Raw genomic sequence first — 23819 nt, 5'->3', positions numbered from 1 at the left:
ATGGATCTTGTGCTCAGAGCTTGTTCTTGTGCTGCCATGATTAGTGCCTCTGTGCTATCTTTCAGTCCGGCTTTGTCCAGCCACTGGTAGGATTTCTGGATATCAGCCACCTCCTCTATCTGCCGGTGGTACATACCGTGCAGGGGCCTGTCCTTCCATGATGGTTCCTCGTCTCCCTCCTCTTTCTTGGGTTTCTGCTGCCTGAGGTATTCACTGAGCACTCGGTCAGCTGGATAGCGTAGTGGTTAGACTACACGCCTTTGGAACAGAGGATCGCAAGTTCAATTCCTGCCTGGGGCATCTGTATCCAGTGAGGGTCCTAAGGCTAGACCCCCTATGCTAAGCGAGCCTACTGCAGACAGATAAATATGAAGGCATGCCGGCTCGGACGTCGCCCGGATCAACAAGGTCCGCGTCAGGTGTTGAGGAACCAGGGCACCCTGACGAGAAGTGGGCTACTGGAACAAGAAGGAATATGAATATATATATATAAACCATATAAAGATGCAGTCTTTAGATATTTGTTAATTAGTATTTTGGCTACAGCTATCAGTGTTGGGCAAGTTACTTTGAAAAAGTAATTAATTATAGTTACTAGTTACTTCTTCAAAAAGTTATTAACTGAGTTACAAGACTCTAAAAGTAATTAATTATAGTTACTAGTTACTTCTTCAAAAAGTTATTAACTGAGTTACAAGACTCTAAAAGTAATTAATTACTTGAAAAGTAACTATTGCGTTGCTTAAAAAAAAATTTTAACCATGGGGTCCAGGGTATAATTAGCCATTTTAACTACTTTTGATTTGACTTCTACATTTCACCTTTAAAAACTATTTACTTTGCCTTGTTTGGTATCATCCTTTTCAGCACAACCTCGCGTGTATGAATTTACAGTTATGTTTTCATTTTGACAAACTGTATTAACACAATTGATCTAAAATCAGTCAAAAAACAAAAACTCTGAGTAGAAAAAGTTATATTTTTTACTGTAACAACCACAAACATGTTTATTGATTCATATTTCATAACTTTAAATGCAAATATAAATTGTCAATTTTAAAAATCATGTGCACAAGTTTTGCAAACAACAAAGTTATTTGCACCCATTTACCTTTTACCCTTCTTTTATAACCATTTCAAACTATTTACATAACAATCAGGTGTTCTACATTCAGTACGATGCCACAAAATTTATGTGTGCCACTCCAAAGAAATAATTTCTGTCCACTATATATGACAAAATTATTCAGGAAAAAACACGCATATATATTGTTTATCATGACTCTGGTTTTTACGTGGCCTATCAACACAATTTAAAAACTGGTATATATGACCTTGTTGCTTTGCCATCTTGAAGTGGTCATGTGATTGGTTTACCACGACTACTTTAGTGTTCCTCAGTCAAACAGCAGCACTCATGCGATTGTTTTGCCCCATAGCTCCAGGTGTTAAGCCAAAAAGTGATAATCGGGGAGAAAGTGATTGCCGTCCGCGGGAGCGCTCGCAGCTGCTAAACGCTGTAGTGCCCAGATTACTTGCGTAGACAGCTACTTCCGTGCAACTGATATAAGATGCAAGCAAGCTGCACACAGCTTAGTCCTTAGGGACTAAATAAAGCGCTGTACAAATACAGGCTATTTACCATTTACCACTTGTAACGCCGTTATTCCCGTCACTGACTGCTATGTTGTGTTTTTTGGACAAAACTTCAATATTTACACAAAATAAGGAGTGCTTATTTCTCAGCTAATGCTGGCAACTTGGTTAGCAAGATACATGCACTAACAGCAAGGGTTAATGGATGTTAATGGATATCTATTGAAAAGTACTAGATTTCATTCACCAAAACTGAAACACAAACTTCTTTGCCAGCCTGTACCACCATATTATTTATCTAATTATTCTACTAAAATGCTAGCTACTGGCTACAAGCCGGTAAATCAGACAACTGTTTGCACCAGATTGTAGACACATTTTTTTAATGTTCTTTAGCCTTTTAACATCGTAGGGTAGATGGAGTCCTCAAGTGACCTCTGGAGGAACTACTGTTAATAACACGTCCAAATAGGTATAATTGGGTCTGGTTAAATAATATTTGTGTTGATGTGATACCTTGCATTTCTAAACCAAACTTCAATATGCTAGTGATCCTATTCACACGTTCCTGCATTTAGGATGCCCCAGGAACCCGATGTGACCTTCGGGGTGGCTGTAGCTCAGGTGGCAGAGCAGGTCAGCCACTAATCAGAAGGTCGGTGGTTCGATCCCAGGCTGCCTCCTGGCTGCATGCCAAATATCCTTGGGCAAGATACTAACCCCATGTTTGCCTACTGGTGGTGGTCAGAGGGCCCGGTGGCGCCTGTGGCCGGCAGCCTCGCCTCTGTCAGTGCGCCCCAGGGCAGCTGTGGCTACAATGTAGCTTGCCATCGCCAGTGTGTGAATGTGAGTGTGAATGGGTGAATGACTGAATGTAGTGTAAAGCGCTTTGGGGTCCTTAAGGACTAGAAAAGCGCTATACAAATGCAGGCCATTTACCTTTGAATCTCTTGCAACCTCATGCAAATTGCTTTTGCCGAATCACTTTTGTTTTGCATTGTTAGTTTATGATCTTGGATTTTTACCAGGTGCTTGCCTGAATTGCTTGGCTGTATAGAACTCATTATTAAAACTACAATTGTCGTACAGTGTTTTATGTGTAAACCAGTATGAAGGCATAAAAATGTATGTGTGGACACAGAATCAGAGGTCTGTAATAAAAGTGGTCTATTAGGGAGACAGCTCACTGGTGTCTTAATTGAAAAAGGGGCATCGGGGATCTCTTGTAGTTGTTCACGTGTCGTTAAACTCAGATTACACGCTACACCGTTGGGTTTTCCCACTTTACTGCCTTTGGTGATCAGACAACAAAAGCAGTTATTAAATGAACAAACATTAACACTATGTGTTGTTTGCAAAGCCTCGCCGACCACGAGATGAGCCCTAGAGAAGCTATCAGTGCTAAAGGCATTTAAAAAAATATCCTTAGAGGCATTTGGTGTTTCTGATTAAAAAAAAAAGCTGATTGATTTGATAGAGCCAGAATTGAGAATGAGTCTTTGGGGTGTACCAGTGATATTATGTAGAAAGGGAATGATGTGCCACACACATAAATACTCTGTTGCTTGCCTAAGTAAGATTTATATGGTGCTATGCACAGTGGAATAAACAAAGCAAAAACATGCACAGTGCTCCGGTGGGTATCTCTGCCTGAGAGAACTTGTTTTCCAGCAAAGAAAATAAAGTCCTGGAAGAATATCAAAGTGTAACTTTGTGCTGCTGAGCTGTGTGCTGGTGGAAGTTGTTTCAATGCTGCAAACCAGCAGGGACTGAAGTCTGGACAAAGACAGCAGCACATTGTTTATTTGCAGCAAGGCAGGTTGATAGCCCTAATCAACGGTCTCCTCTTTTTACGTGACACTTGTTGTTTTTCACACATTGTAAAGTTACATGAACCTCAAGTGACCCAACACTTCCACTAGAGACAGCCAAAGAACAATAAGAAAGCCAGAAAGAAACCACAGAGAGCACTAGTTATCAGTGAGTTTACTTTAAACACAAATTTTTTTTTAAAATTCTGTAGACATTTACATCAAAATAGAACAAAGCACGAGCGCTATATTTGGCAGAGAAGTCTGTATAAAGATACACACCTTTAGTAATCAGGCATTCTGTTTAAATCAAGACGTTTATTTAATCCAACAGACTTTCTGAAGAGAAATAGCTGGATTAAAGCTTCTCTGTGCAAAGGCCATTACATACCAAGCGAACGCACGAATCTGAACTTGTCATGTATAAGTGTTGCATTTTTTGCCCTCAAAAAACATTGAAAAGAATGAAGCAGACAAGTTGACAAGCAATGACGAGTGGGTCATGATGTTTCTTGGCAAGAAAAGGGAGAAATGGTGTGTCTAAGATAAAGCAGAAATATGTTACTATTTGGATATTTAATACCAGTGCACATTTTGAGCTATGAGCATGATTGTTGCCAGTCATCTGATTGGCTAAATCTATTTAATCCAAAAAATGATCTGACAAATTTGAAAAAAAAAAATCGAGCTTGATGTGAAAAATAAATGCAGCAAATCGGTGTGAACTGCAGCATAGGTAAGTCCAAAAGATATTTTTAACAAGAGTGGCTGCACATGTTAAAAATGATTTCCAAATAATTTCCAGAATCCTTTTTACAAGGGATTTCCTTCTCTCGGTGATAATAGTTAGAGACAGACAATATTTTCAATATGGTTAGCTGAGGTACATACAGTATATCTGGCACTGAGCACACCAACTCTTGTCAAATTACAGTAAAATGCATTTAGCATGTAGAAACTGATTCATATTCCTGATCACAGTGCCTTTAAGTTAATACATGTTCTGGAGGCCAATGCACTGTGCAGCCTGTACTGCAGAGTGTAAGTCAGCAAAATGTTCAGTTGCTGAATTTACTCGTTAAGTCAACAAATGCATTCACCAATGCTAAACAGGCAGTCTGTCTGAAGACAGCCAAGGATTACTCTGACATGACCACATCTACACTGAAAGTAAGCTAATTAATCATCGAGTCACGTGCCTCGTGACTCGAGCTATTGCTACTGAGCAGACCAGCTCCCAAAGCCTTAAAATACGTGATTCCATAATCAAGGGAGCATTCTGATTAAACACATGAAACATTTTCTACTGGTACCCCTGTGTATCTTGTGGGGGTTTAAAATTTTCATAATTTTAGTTTTACAAATATCCCTCACTGTCATTCCCCAGAAACTGTCTTCAGTTATGAAAACTATTATATATATATTAAAACTATTATAAAGCTATTTTTCAATTTGCCAAGCTGCGACATGTTCACTGAACAGACTTCCCAGTAACACCATGATTAAAATGGGTGTAGCATTTGTTGTGCTTCATTTACTGAGAATTTTCAGAACAGGTTCAATAGCATAACATCAGTGTCAATGACTCATTGTTACAGTGCAAAGCTATTATTTACTCTTTATTTTACAGCTGAGTAAAAATATCCAGTTTCCCTAAAGGTTATCAAAAAGATTGGTGATGAGGATAATTATATTCTGTTTCAGTATCTCTTATCATTTCCAAGACTGTTCCTTTTAGCCTCACAGTTTTTCAGCCATTATTGACTAAATTTTCAAGTAATAGCCTAGGGGCTTTAGAGGTTAAGCCACTGCACTTTTTGTAGTAAGGCAGTTAATTTCTCCTAAACAGATAAACCAGATCATAAAAAACTGCCATAGCTAAAGCAATGAACATTTAATGATACTTTTTTAAAAACAGTTTTAATAGGTATTCCATCCCTCTTCTCAGATATTATCAGAAGCTTACGCCTGTTATTTAACTGATGGAATCTGTCATGGTCCTGGGTCCTTTTGACCCAGTGTTTTGTGTTTTCCATTAGTGTGATTGTTGGTTCTGTTCTTCCTCTGTTTAGTGTTTACTCTGTTCTGCTCATGTATTCCTGTGTTTAGTCTGCGTTTCTTAGTCTGTGTCCTTGCATGTGTAAGCTCCTGTTTTATTGTGAAAGTCTGCGTCTTATGTGAGTGTTTTCAGTTTGCCTCCCTAGTCTCGTCACGTTAATCACTCCCAGCTGTGTCCCCCACCTGTGTGTAATCTCCCTGTGTTCTCTGAGTGTATTTAAGTTGTGTCTTCTGTCATAGTAGTTGCTGGTTCGTCTGTGTTGTTCCCTCGGTCTTCCTGAGTCTCTCCGTCCGTCTCTCTGTGTATTTCGCCGTACCTCCCTGCATCTTCGTTTCTGGTTTGTTTTGTTAGTTTTACCCAGTTTAGGTTTTCCAGTTTCATGTTCACCCACCATTGCTGTTCGTACCCACTCCTGTAAATAAATACTCACCTGCACCAGAGCTGCCGCCTTTCTACAAACTCCACACGTCTGCCACACCGGACGTGACAGAATCACTCATCTATTTAAGCTTCTTCATTATATCACTATAAAGTTGGGGTGCTCCTGGTGACAAATTTCCTACATGATTAAAGGCAGGTGGAAAAAACAGACTAGTTAGCTAATCTGACAGTAACTGTGTCATGATTGGCTGTTTTGTGTTTGTTCTCCCTCCGTCCAGAGCCCCCGTCTCTCCCTCTTCTTGTGTGTGTGTGTGTGTGCGCATGGACATGTATTCTCATCTTTATGCCTATGCTGGGATCCCAGGAGAGTTCCCGCACACACTTGCAGTTAATCACCTGCGGCTGAGCTTCAGTTTACCCTGGATTGTTGAGTGACTTGAGTTAGTGACAACCCCGCCTATCTGTGGGGACTGTTCAGCGCGTGGTGTCACTTCAAGGAGAGCAACTGGATCAGAATGCGAAAGTGCTTCCGCACATGTCAAAGGAGCAGGTGTCAGTGGTACAACATGCTGACAAAATCAAAGATATGCTTATTTTTCATAATCCTTATGTCACCCAGGTTCTACCTCCGTCTATTTCCTTGACCGCCACGCTGTCTGCCCACTTCCTCCTTCGCCGTCGCTAGGACCCAGTATGAGAGTGTAAAAGCGGAGGTTTTTTCACTCAATGTGCTCTTGTTTTCCACCGACAAAGTCCGAGCTATTCAACTAACTGTGCTAAAAACTCCTTTATGACTGAGTTATTGAGAGAGGGATCTCTAGTGGGGCGAAGCGGTTGGACCCTGAGCTATCTTATGAGGAGTTTTTGGCAAAGTTCCACTGTGTGTTTGATAAAGGATCAAACCCCCCCAAGCCTAAAGGAGAGGCTGTGGAGGAGTGCATTACGGATTCCCCTAGCCACTTCTACCAATGCTAATTTGTCCCTCCACGTTGCCTTTTGGAGCCGAAGAAAAAGAAAGTCACTTCATCCCTAAATATATTCTCAACAATATTACCATAAAAATATACTCTTCCCCTTCTACTCTCTGAATTTGAGCTATTACAGCTCCAAACGTTCCTGGGGTTCGGAGACTTCTACGGTTTATTCAGGATTTCAGCTGAGTGGCTTTACCTTTGACCCAACTGACCTCTCCTAAGGTTCCTTTTCAGTGGTGTCCCTCAGCTCAACAAGCTTTTGAGGCGTTGAATCAACGCTTTGCCTTGATATTGCAAAGATGTTCAGGAGTACATGTCTGCTTGTTCTACCTGCACAAAACAAGGCTTCCAGTTAACCACCAACCAGCTTACTAAGACTTCTCCCCACAAACAGTCAAGTGTCGTTGGTCTGGGTTCCCTAAACAGACCAACAGCCAAGCGGAGAGGGCCAATCAGGAGCTACAGGCCACTCTCTGCAGTGGTCCTTCTTCTAATCAGTATTTGTGGAGTTCACAGCTTGCCTGGTTGGATTATGCTCATAATTTACTGACCAGTGCGGGAACTGGAGCTTTAAGTGGGATTAATAATCTTGCGAATGTGTTTTTCTGTGTACACTTTTCGGTCGGACAGAGGGGGAAGAGGTGTTTTCACCCATGTGAGATGCACTGCTGTGCAAGTCCTCTAAGATCCTGACTGCACGTTACTGGAAGCAGATGATGTATATGACTGCCTAATGTTGATTGGTTGATAAGTGGGTTGGAAAAGAGCAGGAAGTGATAGTGGAATTCACCAAACAGGTGAACAGCAAAAAAAACTTAAAAGACAAGAAAATACAGCATTAAAAGGACAGACAGTGAATGCATTCACACTTTTCATTGTTTGTAACACTTGTTTCATTTCAGCTCTTTGTATGTTCTAACTTCACCCTCCTTCTTCCTCCTGGCTCACAGACCAACAACAACACAAGCAAGAGCAGGCCTTAGACCAACCCAACACATTGTACACTGCCTCCATCTGACAACAGAGCTCACTGCAGGCAGAGTGACAGTCCTTACAGCGGACGCACTCGCTCTGCTCGATCATAAATGTACATTAATAAAATAAGAATAATTATTTTATCCCACTCATATTTCTAATCATGAGTAACAAGTGCAACTTCTACTAATCTAAACTTGAGTTGATAGACTTTAAAAGTAGGGCTGTGCGATATGACCAAAATCTCATATCCCGATATAAGAATTCTATCGTCCGACAACGATATAAATCACAAAAATGTAACATTTTCTGTAAATTCTGGGAATCTCGGGCAGCTCGACTTGCGGGAAGTGTTTCCAGCTGGGCGTCATGTACGTGGAGTCGAGTGTTTTAACCGATGCATGAAACGAGACATTTTTAGACATAAGTTGTAACGGCCGCTGTTTTCTTTGTGAGCATTTATTACACGGCGTGCTGCGGGGAAAAGCCTGTTCTAACGTTTGAGTCTAAGGTTTATTTTTTAGCACCTGACGGCTCTTTTTTCCCTTCTCATCCGTAAATAATCTGCTCTTTCACGTGATTCAGTTTATTTTGAAAAGTCTCAACAGGATCTTGAGCTTTATTGTGAAAGGTTTATGTGGAACATAAACAAGCGGTCAGACGATTATGTTACTGTCATTGTTGCTAACCACAACGCATAAAAACAGTCGCTTGTCCGTCTGTAGTGTGGTTATATTAAATATAAGAGAAAGAGAGAACTTCAAGAAATTAATATAGCCACTACAGTGACCATCAAAACGATGAAAAAATATTGCCGTAAACAGTTTATTTTGCCACACCACGAAACAAACGATAGCGTAAAATGAAACGATAGATGTTTTTATATCGCCATCCGATATATATCGTTATATCGAACAGCCCTATTAAAAAGTGGGTTTTCATAATAGACGATACCATATAATATATGTATTCTATGTATCTATCCTATGCACAGGACATGAGTTACACTGAAGACAGCATTAAATTGCCAAATCTTAAACACTTTACAATACAATACAATAAGCAGTACATGACTAAGCCAATTCTGATATTGTTCTGACTAAATATCAGTAAAGAGTTCCCAAAAAACTTTATCCACAGATTGGGAAATATTTGAATTTCTTCAATGAACTTTTTTTGGTCTATTTAAAATCAACAATAGGAGGCAATTAAAAGGAATATGAAACGTGTGGGAGCTGATTGCTTTGAATTATTGATTTGTGTGGCTGTCAGGGAGCAGCTTGTGTTTGAGCTATGAGGTGCTGAGGATCAGAGGGCTGTCTCGCTTTGCTCTGTTGTTAGCACTGCCAGTCATCCTCATAGCATACATTCATCTCCATTCAATATGCTGTCATCGTTCCATTCTTGTTCACACAGCATATCCCATTACCCCTCCAACATACACGTTCACACAAGAAGCACGAGGTCTCAGTGCACCGATGCATTAAAAAAAAGAAGCATACTTTTGTTTCATTATTAATTTGCTTATTTATTCCTATCATCAATAAAACATGGCGATGGGGCTAGAGACCGACGGAGCGATACAGAATTAAATGAGCGTAAACAAACAGGGTTTGAAGGAGATCACATCTCACACAAATTGCCTGCTGCTTTGTTCATGCCGGCTGCACTCACATAGCAGGTGATCATGTTGGGCAAAGTGAATCAGAGTATTTTTCAAATTATGATTTTTTTTTCTTATTTGCAGCAGAAACTCCTGCAAAATGGTAAGGCCATGGAAAGTGATAATTCAGCCTTTCACAATAAAATCTGGACATGTGCGAGGATACTAAATTCAACTTCATTTAGCTAGAAAAATGTTCAAAAGTGAAAGTGTAGCAGGCTGAATCAGTTCTACATTTTCCTACAGCCCTTCTCTATTGCAGGACATAACACAAGAGAACAAGGGGTCAAACTGGCCCTTTAATCTGTTACAATAAAGGGACAAGGATTATCTAACTTACTACTATTAAACATTTGTTTTATAAAAGTAGGTATTCAGTTTTACACCTGGGTCGCTTGAAACTTCAAGGCACAGTAAAATTTGCAAAAGACATTTTCTTGACAAGTGTCTCCAGCGGTGTGATGTGCATGTCAGAATGACATTTCTCCTCCTCGCCAGAAGGCATATGTGACACAACCCTGAGCGGTTGGCAGTGTTCCTGATTTGCAATGTGCTTGCTATTTCGACTGACACTTAATAGTATTACAAATGTGATTTACACACTCCGTTTTGAATAACTGATTTATAGCAAAGAGGGTTTAGATATGCTTTGTCATCGTTTCCCTCCCACTGTACTTAGTGGCATCCACATAAAATCCTACTAAACTAAACTCCTAAACTAGATACATTTCAAAATACTTCTGTTAGTAAAAAGAACAACACATTCATGTTTGAAGCAGAAACTGACAAATAACTGTTTGCAAGTTATCCTGTTACAGTTACAGTCACTGTAATATTATTCTTTCGTTTTAAATTCCACTTTTTAAAGCTTCAGTGTTTGGTTCCCTTCCAGGGTCATTTCTTGTGGCCAGAGGTTCCCAAAAATCCAATTTACTCACAAGGACACCAGTTTAAAACATGTCACACATAATATTTATTGATATTAAGGAATTAATAATACTGTAGCAGTAAATGGAGACCAAAAATGAAAGCTAGGCAAGAGATGAGTATAGCAGGTAGGCGTTTATGGACATGAGTCAATATGTGTGTGTGTGTGTGTCTTGAGAAAAGAATGAGACAACATCCTTCTGCCAAAATTCCAGCAACTGGTCTTAAAAGTTAAACTGTGATGGTTAAACTGAGAAGCAAGATGCTTGGTGGTGCATTAGTGTTCTCACAAAGCCAAAGATGACTGCATTTCTCCTCCTGCATGGAGAGCTGAACAAGCAGCAACCTAGAAAACACTGGTAACATGAACCTTTAGCCAAAATATTAAAAACCAGTCATCCAAACAACTGTCAAACTCGGGACTCGGCACCCAGCAATACACTGGCTAAGTTGATAATGGATCAAGAGAGACAAAGAACAAATGGACAGACAAACAGATAAGGATTAACCAAATTAGTAGTAAGATGAACAAGTTTACTTAAGGTTCATAAGTGAGTAAATAAACCATCAAAAGAAAATAATGGGTGGAATGTTCTCACACTCTAATAAATTACATGCAAATGCTAATGAAAATGTTACATTTACTGGATATCACTTGTTTTTCTTCTTTTTGCCATTTACATTTTAAATAAACCAATTTGTGACTGAGCTGCAGACTTTCAGCTATAGTCCAGTGCTTTAACAAAAGCTTTCCATTAACTGTTTTGGAATTACAGCCTTTTTATACATAGTTAGTTTAAAGTAATTGGATTAACTAATTGGATGGAATGGACATTACCAAATGCCATATTTCCTCCCTTCAGGTTATATGCTTGGCCTTAATGCAGCCACCTTCAGTTACTGCTTATCTGAGGGTCTCTCAGTTTTGTCTCCAGTAAAAAAGATGCCAGTGGCAGCCATACACACCCATGCCATTACATAGCCTCCACCATGTCTGACAGATGATACTGCCATGCAACAAGTCATGAGCGGTTCTGTCCTTCTCCATGTGGACTGGTTCGCATAGAGCGCTTTTCTACTCTCAAAGTCTTTGTACAACATGCCTCATTCACCCATTCACACAAGCAATTTTTTTTCTATGCTTAAGTGCTTTCTATCTAAAATTCACACACATTCACACTCCGACAGATGCATCAGAGAGAAACCTGAGGTTAGTATCTTGCCCAAGGATATTTGGCATGCAGACTGGAGCAGCCACGGAGCGAACACAAACCTTCCAATTAGTAGGTGACCTGCTCTACCTCCTGAGCTACAGCCAGCCTACAGGCCATACGTTTCTTTCTTCATGGTTTAATCTATCCAAATATTTTTCGTCCAAATGAGGATTTCTGCTCTCCTTTTCTTGATTGTAAATTTTTGACAACGATATATCACATCACATTCGTAAAATTCGTCAGATAGTAGGAAAGAGTTTTTTCTATGCCAAGGAAAAATTCTGCAATCATCAATTTTTGTTGTGTAGCCTGGCCTACAAATCCATCAAATCTACTGTGGTGGTGAGCAGAGATAGGCTTACAAAAAATTAAAAAGTACCACTGTCCACATACTTATAGTCAGGGGTGCACACAAGTGGTCCGCAGGTGCACATGCGCTGTCAAAGTAAAAAACACGCACCAAATAAGAAGTTGCAACGCGCGTTTGCGTACATACACAAGGCACTGTTTTTGTCCGCTAGAGTGGGATTTTCACGGCATATTCTGCACCACATCTCATCTCTTGTTTGAAGCCAGCTCACCTCCTGCAACCACTTTTCCAAGAATGCGCGCTTCTTTAGCGGTTTTGACTCCTTCTGACATTTCTTTGGAGGTGGAGGAACACCAAAGTAATTGCTTAAAGGAACTGAAGAAGCTTCTTGGATGAGAGGTGAAACGTCTTCAAGCAACTTAAAGAAGTCCAGACGCTTTTCTTTGCAAGCTCCTTTGACTACGATGACCTGGATGACTGAGAACCTTCACAGACTTAAAGGAGCTTTTTCGACATCTTTAAGAGCTCTAAACAAATGTCTGTCCTCCTCCAGAAAATCTTATGTCCGCAAACACGCGTTGCAACTTCTTATCTGGTGCGCATTTTTTATTTTGACAGCGCATGCACACCTGCGGACCACTTATGTGCACCCCTGCTTATAGACCTCACTGCATTGGCACACTGTATCACCAGCCAGTGAGACTGGCAGTGTGGTGTATTAAGACACACACTTTGCACCCAAACACAAAAGAGACTTGAGCACACTTACAGACAGATTCAGTACATCATCTTTATCTTTCCCTGCCAACAACCCCCACACACACTCACACTTGCAAATTAACACTCTTCTGCTGTTTATCATCTGATTCAATTAAAGCAGCGGAGGCGAAGGGATCAGAGCCCCTGGGACAGCATTTTAAATGGGCACAAAACAAATGAGCTGAGGTTCAGCCACTGACATTTAAATGAGAGTAATGAGGCTGCTTGTCATCAACACTCCTCTGCCAGCCAGAGTATCAGCTGCTGCTCTGTTGTCGTCTTTTTTTTTCTGTCTGATGCTCAACTTCATTTCTAGAACTTTATATTTTATCTTTATTTCATCCTCCAATAACATATTCAGAGCAGTCTCATGATGATCTGGGTAGCTGATAAAACGCTCACCTTCACTCCCCTGCTATGATATTTGTTCTTCTTTCACAGCACTGTTTATTATCTCTGAATCCCGGCCCTGTAAATGCAACACATTCAAGCCTGGTTTGCAGTTATCAGCTGAAGCCTTTGAGCCCAGAGTTTAGCATCGCTCCCTAAAAACATGAATCACTGGCTCTTATTTATTCCACAGTTGGAAAGCAAAGACTGTATTGATGGTTCATTTTTAGAATATAGCACAGATGGGGCCAGATGATGCACTTTAAAGTCAGTTATACATTTTTGTGAGATTCGATCATAAAACTCTTGACTGATAAGAGTTTGCTAAGGTATTATAAAGTTCACCCCCCTGAAACCAAACATAAAACTTAAGCTGACAGAATTTTTCTCACCCGTTCTGTTAAATAAAACATTCCAATGATTCCTAATTTCTTCCCAGGGACAGAAATGAGGGTATCAGTATACAGTAATAGTCTCTTTCCCTAATGGTCACTGTTTTGTCTTGATTTGATTCACATTACTTTGCAGACTGCAGCAAGCCACCAAGAAGGGTGGAGAAGGTCAAGCGTATGTTTTTTTCAGCAGCCAATCAGTTCTCGCCTAAGCCTGAATTTAAAGAGAAAAAAAGCCTGTATGGCAAAATATCATGGGAGCTCATTACCAGTGTTGGGGGCGGTCACAGCAGTCACTTGAGAGGTGACATGTTGTAAAATCATTTTAATGAAATGCTGAATCCAGGGGCGAACAAGACGTACATTCAGTTACTAGCTGGTGAAAGTCACTCAGACGTACACACAGGCCCAAAAAACTGTGATGAAGAGGAGATGCAGTTAAGCAAATGGTGACTCTCGAAGATGCACAAGGAAAGCTTGATTCTGAGTAATTGGAGTGTCTGGCTCTAACCTCATTTCACTTCAGCAGCTTGTTTATCATGCAAAAAGGTTGGAAATTCCATGTTGTGGACCTTCAGTATTTAAATCATTGATAGTCTGTGTTGGTGGAGCAAAATTAACTTTTACCAACTAGTTACTGCATTTAGTTTATTACTTGTTTTACCTAATAGTTTAACCTCGATTTTTCAAAAGTATAGAAACGAAGACATTATACTGCTACTGTTCTATCGAAATTTTAAACAAATATCCACATATGTGGCTCTCATTTTTCTTAGAAACAAAAATTAGGTAAAAAAAACAACAACTGGTAATTCTTTGCTTTTACACTCATCAGGTCCCAATCAGCCCAAATATCAAAGAGAAATTAAAAATGCATGCCGTGGAAGAGTTCGGGTTTTAGGAGAATAAAGTTAGTTAGCCAGAAGGATCGGATTGGCTGGAAGCCAAAATCTTCTTTACATTTTAGATCTATACTCTGTGATTTTTGTGCCTGGGTTATTTTTTATATCACCTCGCAGCATGTGTCTTTCATCAGGGTGATCCTTGCTACAACCCTTTTTTTTCTTGGAAGTTGAAAGTCTAGTTAACAGGCAACAGTACTAGAAGCCTGTTGCTGAGCCTGTTGATGGAAAAAGTACAAAAGAATGATCGAAGAAATTAAAGATTACAATGCACCAAAATGATTGGATATGTTTCAGCATCCGCTTTGCATCTGCTGTCATGAACAATAAAATAATAATTCAGAGGTAACATTTTTAATCCCTGAGAGTAATATTTTCAAGAAGAAATGATAGAACAAACTTTCAGCTGAGACTGAAGGTGGGAATGATTCAGAAGCATCCAGCAGATTCCAGATTTCCTGCAGCTGACAAGTACAGCAGGAACAGGTTACCATGGGTACCATGGCTTACTTCCACAGTACAAAGACATGCAGGTTAATTGGTGATTTGAGACTGGCTGTAGGTGTTTATGTGAAATCATGTGGTTATGTGTCTCTCTGTTTTAGCCCCGTATAGGTCAAACAATAGATTAGGCACACAGACAAAAAGCAAGACCCAGCACATAAAATGGAGCTGGGATGATGTTGGGTTGCAAAGTGGCAACTGTGGTTAAACAGTTGGAACGCATCATCTTCAGTGCTTCATTAATGGCAATCCACCACTCATTGCTTTGGATTCCTGCTGTTTTGTGTATTCAGGTCGAATGCAAAAAGATTTAATTTATTAGCTTCTCAGTTATCTTGTCGAAAATCTGTACGTTGTAAGAAGAAGGCCTTGTTTTAATTTTATAAAACTGACATCAAAGGGTGTTGTTTCTAGCTTAAAAGATCGGTTGTATAACAGTGCTGTAAATATGCCTGTTTTATAAGCACATTCATGAATAGGAATGATTCCTAATACATTCTCCCTTTTCAGATATGGTTTACATATTATAATTCATATTATAATTCCTATAACAGCAATAATGGGATAAAACAGGTAAAAAAAAATTTTTTTAAAAAGGAAGGTTAAATCAAACAGAAAAAGGCCAGTGTACAGAATTTTATCAGGAAAGGCTATTTAGCAGAGATCCTGCTAAACACACTGAGAATGACAGGGGAGTATAGAGCTAAAGAGTAGACAAAAGGCAGCAACTGTGGGAGAAGCGCTGTTGCAGCAGCAGAGCACAGTACCTCAGCTTCTCCCATTGATTTCAGCTCTACAACAAATTGGACCATTTTTCACATCATCCTGCAGCGGCACCACTTGCCTTTTTATTTATTCCCCCATTCAGCAGAGCCCCCTGCTCTACATGAAACCAGCAGCACACATACACACACTGTCTGGGGAATGCATGTGTACTGTAAAACATGACACAAATACATTTCTGTCACTGTTAACAGGATGTTAGTCTAATAACAAATAAGGGTGGAGTGTAGAAGAATTATGTTATAGATAAACTATGCAAGTATGTTGCATATGTTATGAACTAATTCCCTGTAGGAGTTTAAATGTGCATTTTAAAACTTACTGTTTTCCTTGTGACTGCAAATCATAAATTAGCAACCAAAGTTTTAGAAAACCTGTCGGCGTTAAACTGGTCCCTAATTCAATAATGAACCCGTAAGTTGTCCTTGGCATTTAATAGGATTTAATTGGATATTGCCCTCGTTCAAAGCTCCACAGTTTGTTTGAAAATGCAAGAGAGAAATGTTCTGCTAACAAAAACTTAAGCCTTCATATTGCTAAAGGGAATATGTGCATTTAGAGAAGAGAATTCTCTCCCCTTTATTTAAATGTTTAGTACAGTACAATACAGTAGAGGGGTGAAAGCTTGGAATGAGATTTCTTGATAAAAGCACATCTGGAGCTTCGAGTGCAGCTTTAAGATCCAGCCAATATATTCCTAGATTTTTATTTCACACATTTAATTTAATTATCCCAAGTCATAGCTGCACTACTCAGTGTTTTCTTATTACCTATGGATTTATTACTGCTCTTCAGCTTTTTCATAATCTTTCAGCTCATTATTTTGGTTTAGTGGTCTAAACTTTGTGTTGCTAAATTTGTTTCTTGTCACAGCATGCAGCTGTATGCTCTGCTAAACTCACTAAACCTGCTCCGCAATAAACGAGCAAATGAAATTTACTGACTAGCTTCTGAGCAGCACTGTAAGCTACTCCCGTTTACCTGCCACTTTGGCTGCTTCATCCCACAGTCACTTCTATTAATGCTTGCTGTTATGCCTGCTTAGACGTAGAGAAGAAGTCAAAACCGGAAGCAAAGACATTGCAGAGGAGTTTTTTCCTCACAGTTTTTTCCACAAAAATGTCATCTTTTGATACTGCTGCAATATCGCCGGCTGTATACGTTTCTGTACAGATATATTATTAAAATGCAGGTAAGAACCGAAGCAATCATACACTTGTGTCTTCGACACGACTGCAAAATTAAGAGGTGGGCAGCAGGAAAAGCAAGTTCCTTGTGGAGTTTGTCACGATCAAAAAAGTGAAAAAAAGTTTAGTGTAATGTTACTTTGCCCACTCATCAGGACTTGGTTGTTGCCATTGTCATTATAAGATTCATAATTTATAATAAGAAATGTATCTGCTGTCCTTCTTTTGATTCATTACAGGCTGCATTTGTAGCAATGCAATTCTAGACTGCAGTCAGCTGATTTCAGTAGACACAACCAATGATACGTGCTGGTTCACCACAAGCAATCACTATATCAGGAAGGTTCAGGTAGAGTAAGCTAATACTCACATTTGTTATGCTTATGCTTTCACATGTGACAAAACTGCTGCTTCATATGTGGAGCATATGTGTTTAGTTCAGAACTCCCATTCATACAAATCTAAGCATTTTTAGGGGTTTAGGTTACTGAACTGAAATATAACAAGTGGCAGATAAGTTCCAACTTTATCTTCCACTTCTGCACATCTTGATTCTGTTGAACACAACAATCCAAAAAAAACCAAACTTCTCCAGTCTCTTTTTCACCTTTCTCCTCAATTCAAAGTCACCGTTGCTCCCGTTCTCTCTTTCTGCCTACTTCTACCTGGTTTCTGTATCAATCTCTCTCTGCACTCAAACTGACAGGTCGCCTCCTCAATGCTTTGTACCCCTGGCTCTGCCTGGGGAGGTGTCTTCACCACATCACCTTGGCATCACTCTACTTCCCAACTCCCACTCTTCATCTCTCTGCCGCCTCCTCCTCCTCACAACATCCTATTGTTCTGACTTTAAAAGCCAAAGAGTGATAGAAGACTTAATAGGAGCCAAAGCTGAAGTGACAGTTTGGTGTCATCGCTGGGCGTGAAGTCCGTTTGAGAAATGTCAAACTGTTGTATGTGAAGGTGGTTACTGAGTGTGAACATAATGGATGACTGGCTTCAGGCTCAGTCTGCGAGCTGTCGAGCTGTCCGGCTCAAGTGCTGCCCTGTGCATTGGCCTGCACTACATTGAAAAGTTGAGGCATCTCTGGATGTCTAAGAACTGTTATTTCAAGTTTCTGTTCTCATTTGATTGACCTGCACCTCTGAACTTGGCGTGAACCAGTATAAAGTACTGGAATAAAGATGAGGATGAAGACGATGATGGAAAGACATCTCTGCTCAGACATCTGGCAGAATAAGAAATTTAAATCTTAGAACAGATTTTGTAGAAGAATGGTCTTTTGTGAAAGTTGCAACTTTAAATAATAATGTACAACTTTCAAGTTGCCTTAACACCAGGACAGAACACACTAGGATAGGGATACAACTAGGGATGGGTACCGGTATCCGGTGCCATCATGGCACCGGATACGGTACCCATCCCTAGTTGTTCTGACATAAATGGTAGTAACCAGACTGAAAAGCAGCGCACATTTCGGTGCTTTATTTCGGTGCTTTTTTTTCTCTCTGAGATACACTTTGGATTCTAGCCAATCATTTTACCTTTCCAAGGATAGTAGGCGGGTCCAGGTACATACGTTCTTTTAGAGCAGAGCTACAGATTAAAAAAGCCCAAGGCGAAGCGGTCAAAAGTCTGGCTATACTTCACAGCAAAATATGCAAACTCAGCAGCCTGCATCAAGTGCTTTAAGCTGATACTGTGACACTGTGCAAAGCAGGTAACACCTCAAATCCGATGAAACACCTGGCGACGCATAGCGTTTTTTTTTTTAAAGCCGAGAAATGCGCCATATTTGATAGCTTGCTGCGAGACCTCACACCGAGCACATCTACTGCGGGTGTGGTGCCTGTTATCGACCCGGAGTTTGCAACATCCCCCAAAAACCCGAAGATTAGAGTCCTGGCCCGTAGCCCTGCCAGTGTAGCAGAAATGATGACGGATGATGATGATGGCAGCAGCAGCCGTTCTTCTCTGCGTGAGTCGCTTAATGTTGTTCATGTGTAATTTACGTTGAGTAGGCTACCCTTTTATTACATTAATGCACGTAAGGTGAACTAGCAAACATCATCATAGCTACATGCGGCTGTCTTCTTTTTTGATGGCAGATACTCCCTTCACCCTGGCCAAAAAGGCTAAAATGACCAAAGAAAAAGTGAAAAACAGTTAAATATGAGAGGTTTTTTCCATTGTTTAAGCACTGCTTCCAGCCAAGAATGATACCATATATGCCCCATAGCTGCAGAAAAGGCTACCATTGTTATCTTTTTTACAAAAAAACAGCTGAACATGAGAGGTTTTTGGACCAATTTTGTGTTTTCCATTCTTTAAGCACCGGTTTGAGCACCGTTTAAGCACCGGCACCATTTCAAAAGTACCGGTTTGGCACCGGTATCGGATAAAACCTAAACGATACCCATCCCTAGATACAACAATACCAGAAATTAAGCAGCCATTATTAAGAATACCTGTAGGATCACACGGTTCTTGATACCCAGTTCGATACCAACTCCAACTCTGCTCCTCTTATCACTTAGCTGGAGCAGAGCAATTTCAGTATCTGCACTCGTCACCATCTTCCACATGCAGTTTTTCCAGTGGCTGTGGGCTTCTTTCTTTTTCTTCACCATGTAAAAACAGACTAGCACACCTCAGCTATAGAAGAATTGCTAGAAGGTCCTGGGCTTGATTCCATGGCCTGCTGATGCCTTTAATACTTTAAAAAACTGCATTAGCAAGAATTCATGCCAAAAAAGACACTAAGAAGAAGCTATTGATTAGCTGTGGTCAGGGAGGAATAAACCAGTGAGTAGGTGGTTTAGTTTTAATAAAAGGCAAATATTGGCTTCATCTGTTGCAAGGCAATATATTGAATTGGCCTCCGCCTACGTCAGCGCAGGACAAATATTTGCCTTCACAACTCTAAAGATGCCGAAAAGACGGATATATGAGCAGAGGTGTCTTTACTTTTTTTTGCCATCACCATCACCACATCACTCTATCGCAGGTGTATGCTCACAGTGATTAAACTCTAAGTTGGTTTAACATTCACAGTCAACATCAGCTTACAGGTAACACTGTGTATGTCATTAGACACAGACCCCATGGAGATGAACAGGGCCCTTTGGATGTTGGCCACTGAGCTGAGATAAGTTTTATTGTATTATATGGAGACAGTTTTATTCATTTCTGAGATCAAATGCACTCCATACTGTACAAATCAATTTCTATAAAACCACTCCTCCTGTTTTTGCATGTCTGATCATAATTATACCAAATTATATCTAATATTTGTGTGCCTCCTTCTAAACAGATTTTTCCAACCACAAACACACAGACACACACATATAGTCACCCACAATGTGAGAATAAGTGTTTCTTTCCCCACATGGTAGACAGATAACTGGAAGCTAACAAGGGGCATGTGGGGAGCTGACAAACACACATGGACACACACACACAGACAGGAAAACGGGGGAATAAAGAAGCATATGATAGAAAGAAGTAACAGGGAGTGAAACAAAGGAGAAAGTGGTAAATTTGGAGCTTAAAAAGGAAGAATGAGTGAGAAAAAGAAGGAAAGAGAGGGCAGTAGAGGGAGCAAAGAAAGAAAGTGAAGGAAGTTAGGAGCGAGAAGAGATGGAGAGGAATTCAGCCTGGAGCATTAATGCAAACATCCCCGCATTTATCCATAATGAACCACACTGCAGCTCTTTCAGTTGAACCCTATCGCTGTGGTTGTATGGCACTGTCCAAGTTGAAAATGTTTAAAATCCAGAAGTGAAATATTTAAAGAACCTTATTTTGCTCAGAATCACTGTAGCAAATGATCAAATAAATAAAGATCAAAGCTGACGACCCAGCAATTTTTAGTGTTCACAACTTTCAACAACTACCTCAAAAACATTTCAACAGATGCTCGTGACATGATCGAAACTGAAGTAAAAATTTATCATTCATATAGTAGTGGACTTATGTATTTTAACCAGTTTCTACACTGAACACATAAATGCTGGTTTGCCTTGTGTACAGCATAGCCGGCAGTTTAGCATCTCTCAGATACAACAGCAGTCACTGCTATCTCTTCATCAGCACAGATTTTTCTTTCTGAATGGAAAACCCTTCCTGCTCAGCACCTTGCTGTTCTTTCTCCCGTTATTTCCAAAAACAGGCAGCAATCTTTACTGGAATATAACCCAAACACTCCAACAATTTTTATATGGATCCAAATAAAACCAAAGATGTACATAACAAAAAAGCAAAGCAAGTTCAATGCATTAAATATCCTATATATTTCTTAACGATTGGCAGCAGCCAGAAGTATTCGTATATTAAAATCCTGAAATAAACAATTCCTCTCATTCCTAAACACATCTTGCATGTTATGGCCCCTGCTAAGTGAAACTGAAAATAACATACACATACAAGTCCTCTATATCGGGTACTATATTTGAACCAAAACACCCTTTGTCATGCCTTTACCCTCACCTTTATGAGAGCATCTGAGCTGGAACCACACAAGGACAAAATGACAAAGCTGAGGAGAATATGAAGTACCGCTATGTGTGAAAATTGTCCATTTTCAAAGCTCCAATTCTGAAGACAAAGTGATGCATGTAGGTAGGGAATGCATTTTTTTCTAATACTGATCAAGACAGACAGGAGGAAATAAGCTGGGAAATCCTTTCCAATAGATGTAGAGTTTAGCAGAGCAGGTCTCAGTAATGTCTTTTGTTATCTAAGCCTGATATGAAAGACTTTTTACTTCCATGAGGCTGCCACATTCACATGTTATCAAAGTAAAATAATCTGTTTTGTATTCCTGCTCATCTTTTTTCACTATTATTTATTTTGTTTTTCGATAGCCACCACCAGTTTACCTGAAAACAGCTTGACAGCTTGCTTGTCAGATGACTGAATGATCATGTTTGTTGCTGTCAGTGTAGCATTTTCATCTAATGTGTTACTGATATTTGAAGGTAAACCAACTGGGACAGATGAGAGTTAAAGTCATCTTTAAAAGATGTCTTTAAGTTCTTTGTCTCGTTCACAGCTTCCTTTGGTGGAACAAAATATAACAATAAAATAAATAAAATATAAATATAATAATACAATATAATCTGACAAATCCCCCCTATGTTACTTTGTGTTTATATTGTACTTATATTTATATTACAGTCAATGCAGATTGCAGTGGATGGCTTGCTAAAGTTACTGCTAATTTTAACCCTGTATATAATAATGGGTATAGGCTTCATCAATTTCATATCATCCACTGGTTTGTTAAGTTTTAAAAGCTAATCTTTGAAAACAAATATCACCAGTGCTGGGCAGTTTTTACCAGAAAAACTGAGGGACACAGCATGCCTACATGCCCACCTGGAGGCATAAACTGCTCTACTGTCTGCTCGCCACTGGAAAGATTGCAAGTTTAAGACACCTCTATATTGGTCTCACCTTTCAGAACCAGAAGTTACTCTCATTTTTTTTTAATATTTCATACTGTCGTCCAATAACTTGGACTTTTTCTACACTTTAATTTCTTTGTGCCTTTATTTTTGTAGCTCACTTTTTACATGTCTTAATCCATCAGATAGGGTGGTTGTAGGAGGTAGTGCAGGTCATCTACTAATTAGAAGGTTGGTTGTTCGATCCTTGGATCTACATGCCAAATATCCTTGGGCAGGATACTAAACCCAAGCTGCTCTGCACATGAGTGTGTGACTAATAGCTAGTTGTGATAGGATTTCCGGCTTTTTTTAGAGAATCGGCTCACTAAAAAGAGCCGGCTCTTTCGGCTCCCAACCGGCTCTTCAGGTTGTTTTGTTGCTTTAATTAATTTATTATTAACAACAATATAAAATTATGCACAAAAGGAATTACTAATGTGAAAAAAAAAGTGGTTTTATTTATATATGTTTATATATAAATATATACGGTGGCCCATAGAGACAAAGCACGTACAAACTCCAAAACACATTTCTAGCGTTAGCTGAACTTCCAAAACAGCTACCTAGATCACTTAAATTACACAATTGAAAGCAAATGTGTATTGTTTGTGTATTTATACACAATCACTCATATATATTCAAACAATTAAAAACAAATGTTCATTTACCTGTTACTACCACACACCAAATCCGGTCGTTGGTACTTCCTGGCTTGTGTAGCCACTAGGTAACAAAAGCTCAACACTGCTCCTAGCATAGCAACCTGGAGCACTTCTGTTGTGTTTTGTATGTGTTTTGAGTTTTTACGTGTTTCTGAGTTTTTACGTGTTTTGGAGGTTGTACGTGCTTTGTCTCTAGGGGCCACCGTAAATATACTTTTATTTATTCACTCCACATAAAATGTAATAAATAAATCATATAATACAAAAACCAACTATTTACATTTCAACTTTTACCTATTTAAATTTTTGGCTTTTTCCTTTTAAACAAATTTAAAGTGAAACAACACAAAACACTGAAAACAACAACACAATTAAATATAAATATGAAAAAATATGAAAACAAAAAGAAGATGCACATTCTGCATGAATAAACTTTCTGAATCCTTTATCATCCAACTATACCTTTCTAATGTGAAGTTGTTGTCCCTGGCACTCTTTCTCTCGCTTTCCCTCCCGCTCTGTTCCTGTGCTACTGCGAGTGTAACTACCGCCCCTCCCCCCTCTTCCCAGTGCAAAGCACAAGGCTCGTGTGGAGTGAAGCGGAAAAAAAGTGCGAGAAAGAGAGAGAGGGTGAGAGAAAGAAAAAAAAAACAAAACACGGCTCGCAATAAGGAGCCAGCTCGCATCGTTCACTTTAAATGGCGGCTCTAAGAGCCGTTTCGTTCGCGACCGACACATCACTAATAGCTAGAAAAAGTGCTTGTGTGGTTGGGTGTGAATGGGTGAATGAAGTTGAAAGAAGATGCGGAGTGTGTATCTATCTATCTCTCTCTATATATATATCTATAGATATAGATATATATATATATATATATATAT

At 39.6% G+C, this 23819-nt stretch overlaps 2 protein-coding genes across 7 annotated transcripts in view; both read right to left on the bottom strand.

Moving 5' to 3' along the window:
- LOC146523331 (uncharacterized) overlaps nucleotides 1-23819 on the bottom strand; it is a 265722-nt gene that overhangs the window by 4777 nt on the left and 237126 nt on the right. Inside the window, exons 1-2 of one of the 2 annotated variants that reach the window (XM_085154798.1) lie at nucleotides 2536-23819; nucleotides 1-2198 (exon numbers count right to left, since the gene is read on the bottom strand). The exon at nucleotides 1-2198 is cut by the window's left edge and continues 4777 nt beyond it. In XM_085154798.1, the coding sequence (XP_085010924.1) occupies nucleotides 1-134 (134 nt within the window). In that variant the 5' untranslated portion in view covers nucleotides 135-2198; nucleotides 2536-23819. The other variant, XM_085154800.1, reaches the window with a different exon arrangement.
- sorcs2 (sortilin-related VPS10 domain containing receptor 2) overlaps nucleotides 1-23819 on the bottom strand; it is a 393875-nt gene that overhangs the window by 196417 nt on the left and 173639 nt on the right. The gene's annotated exons all lie outside the window — the stretch shown is intronic.

Source organism: Neolamprologus multifasciatus, chromosome 3 (genome assembly GCF_963576455.1).
Source record: "Neolamprologus multifasciatus chromosome 3, fNeoMul1.2, whole genome shotgun sequence".
Lineage (NCBI taxonomy): Eukaryota > Metazoa > Chordata > Actinopteri > Cichliformes > Cichlidae > Neolamprologus > Neolamprologus multifasciatus.
Note: the sequence above shows the minus strand (reverse complement) of the source record. Positions and strands in the feature narration are given on the sequence as shown.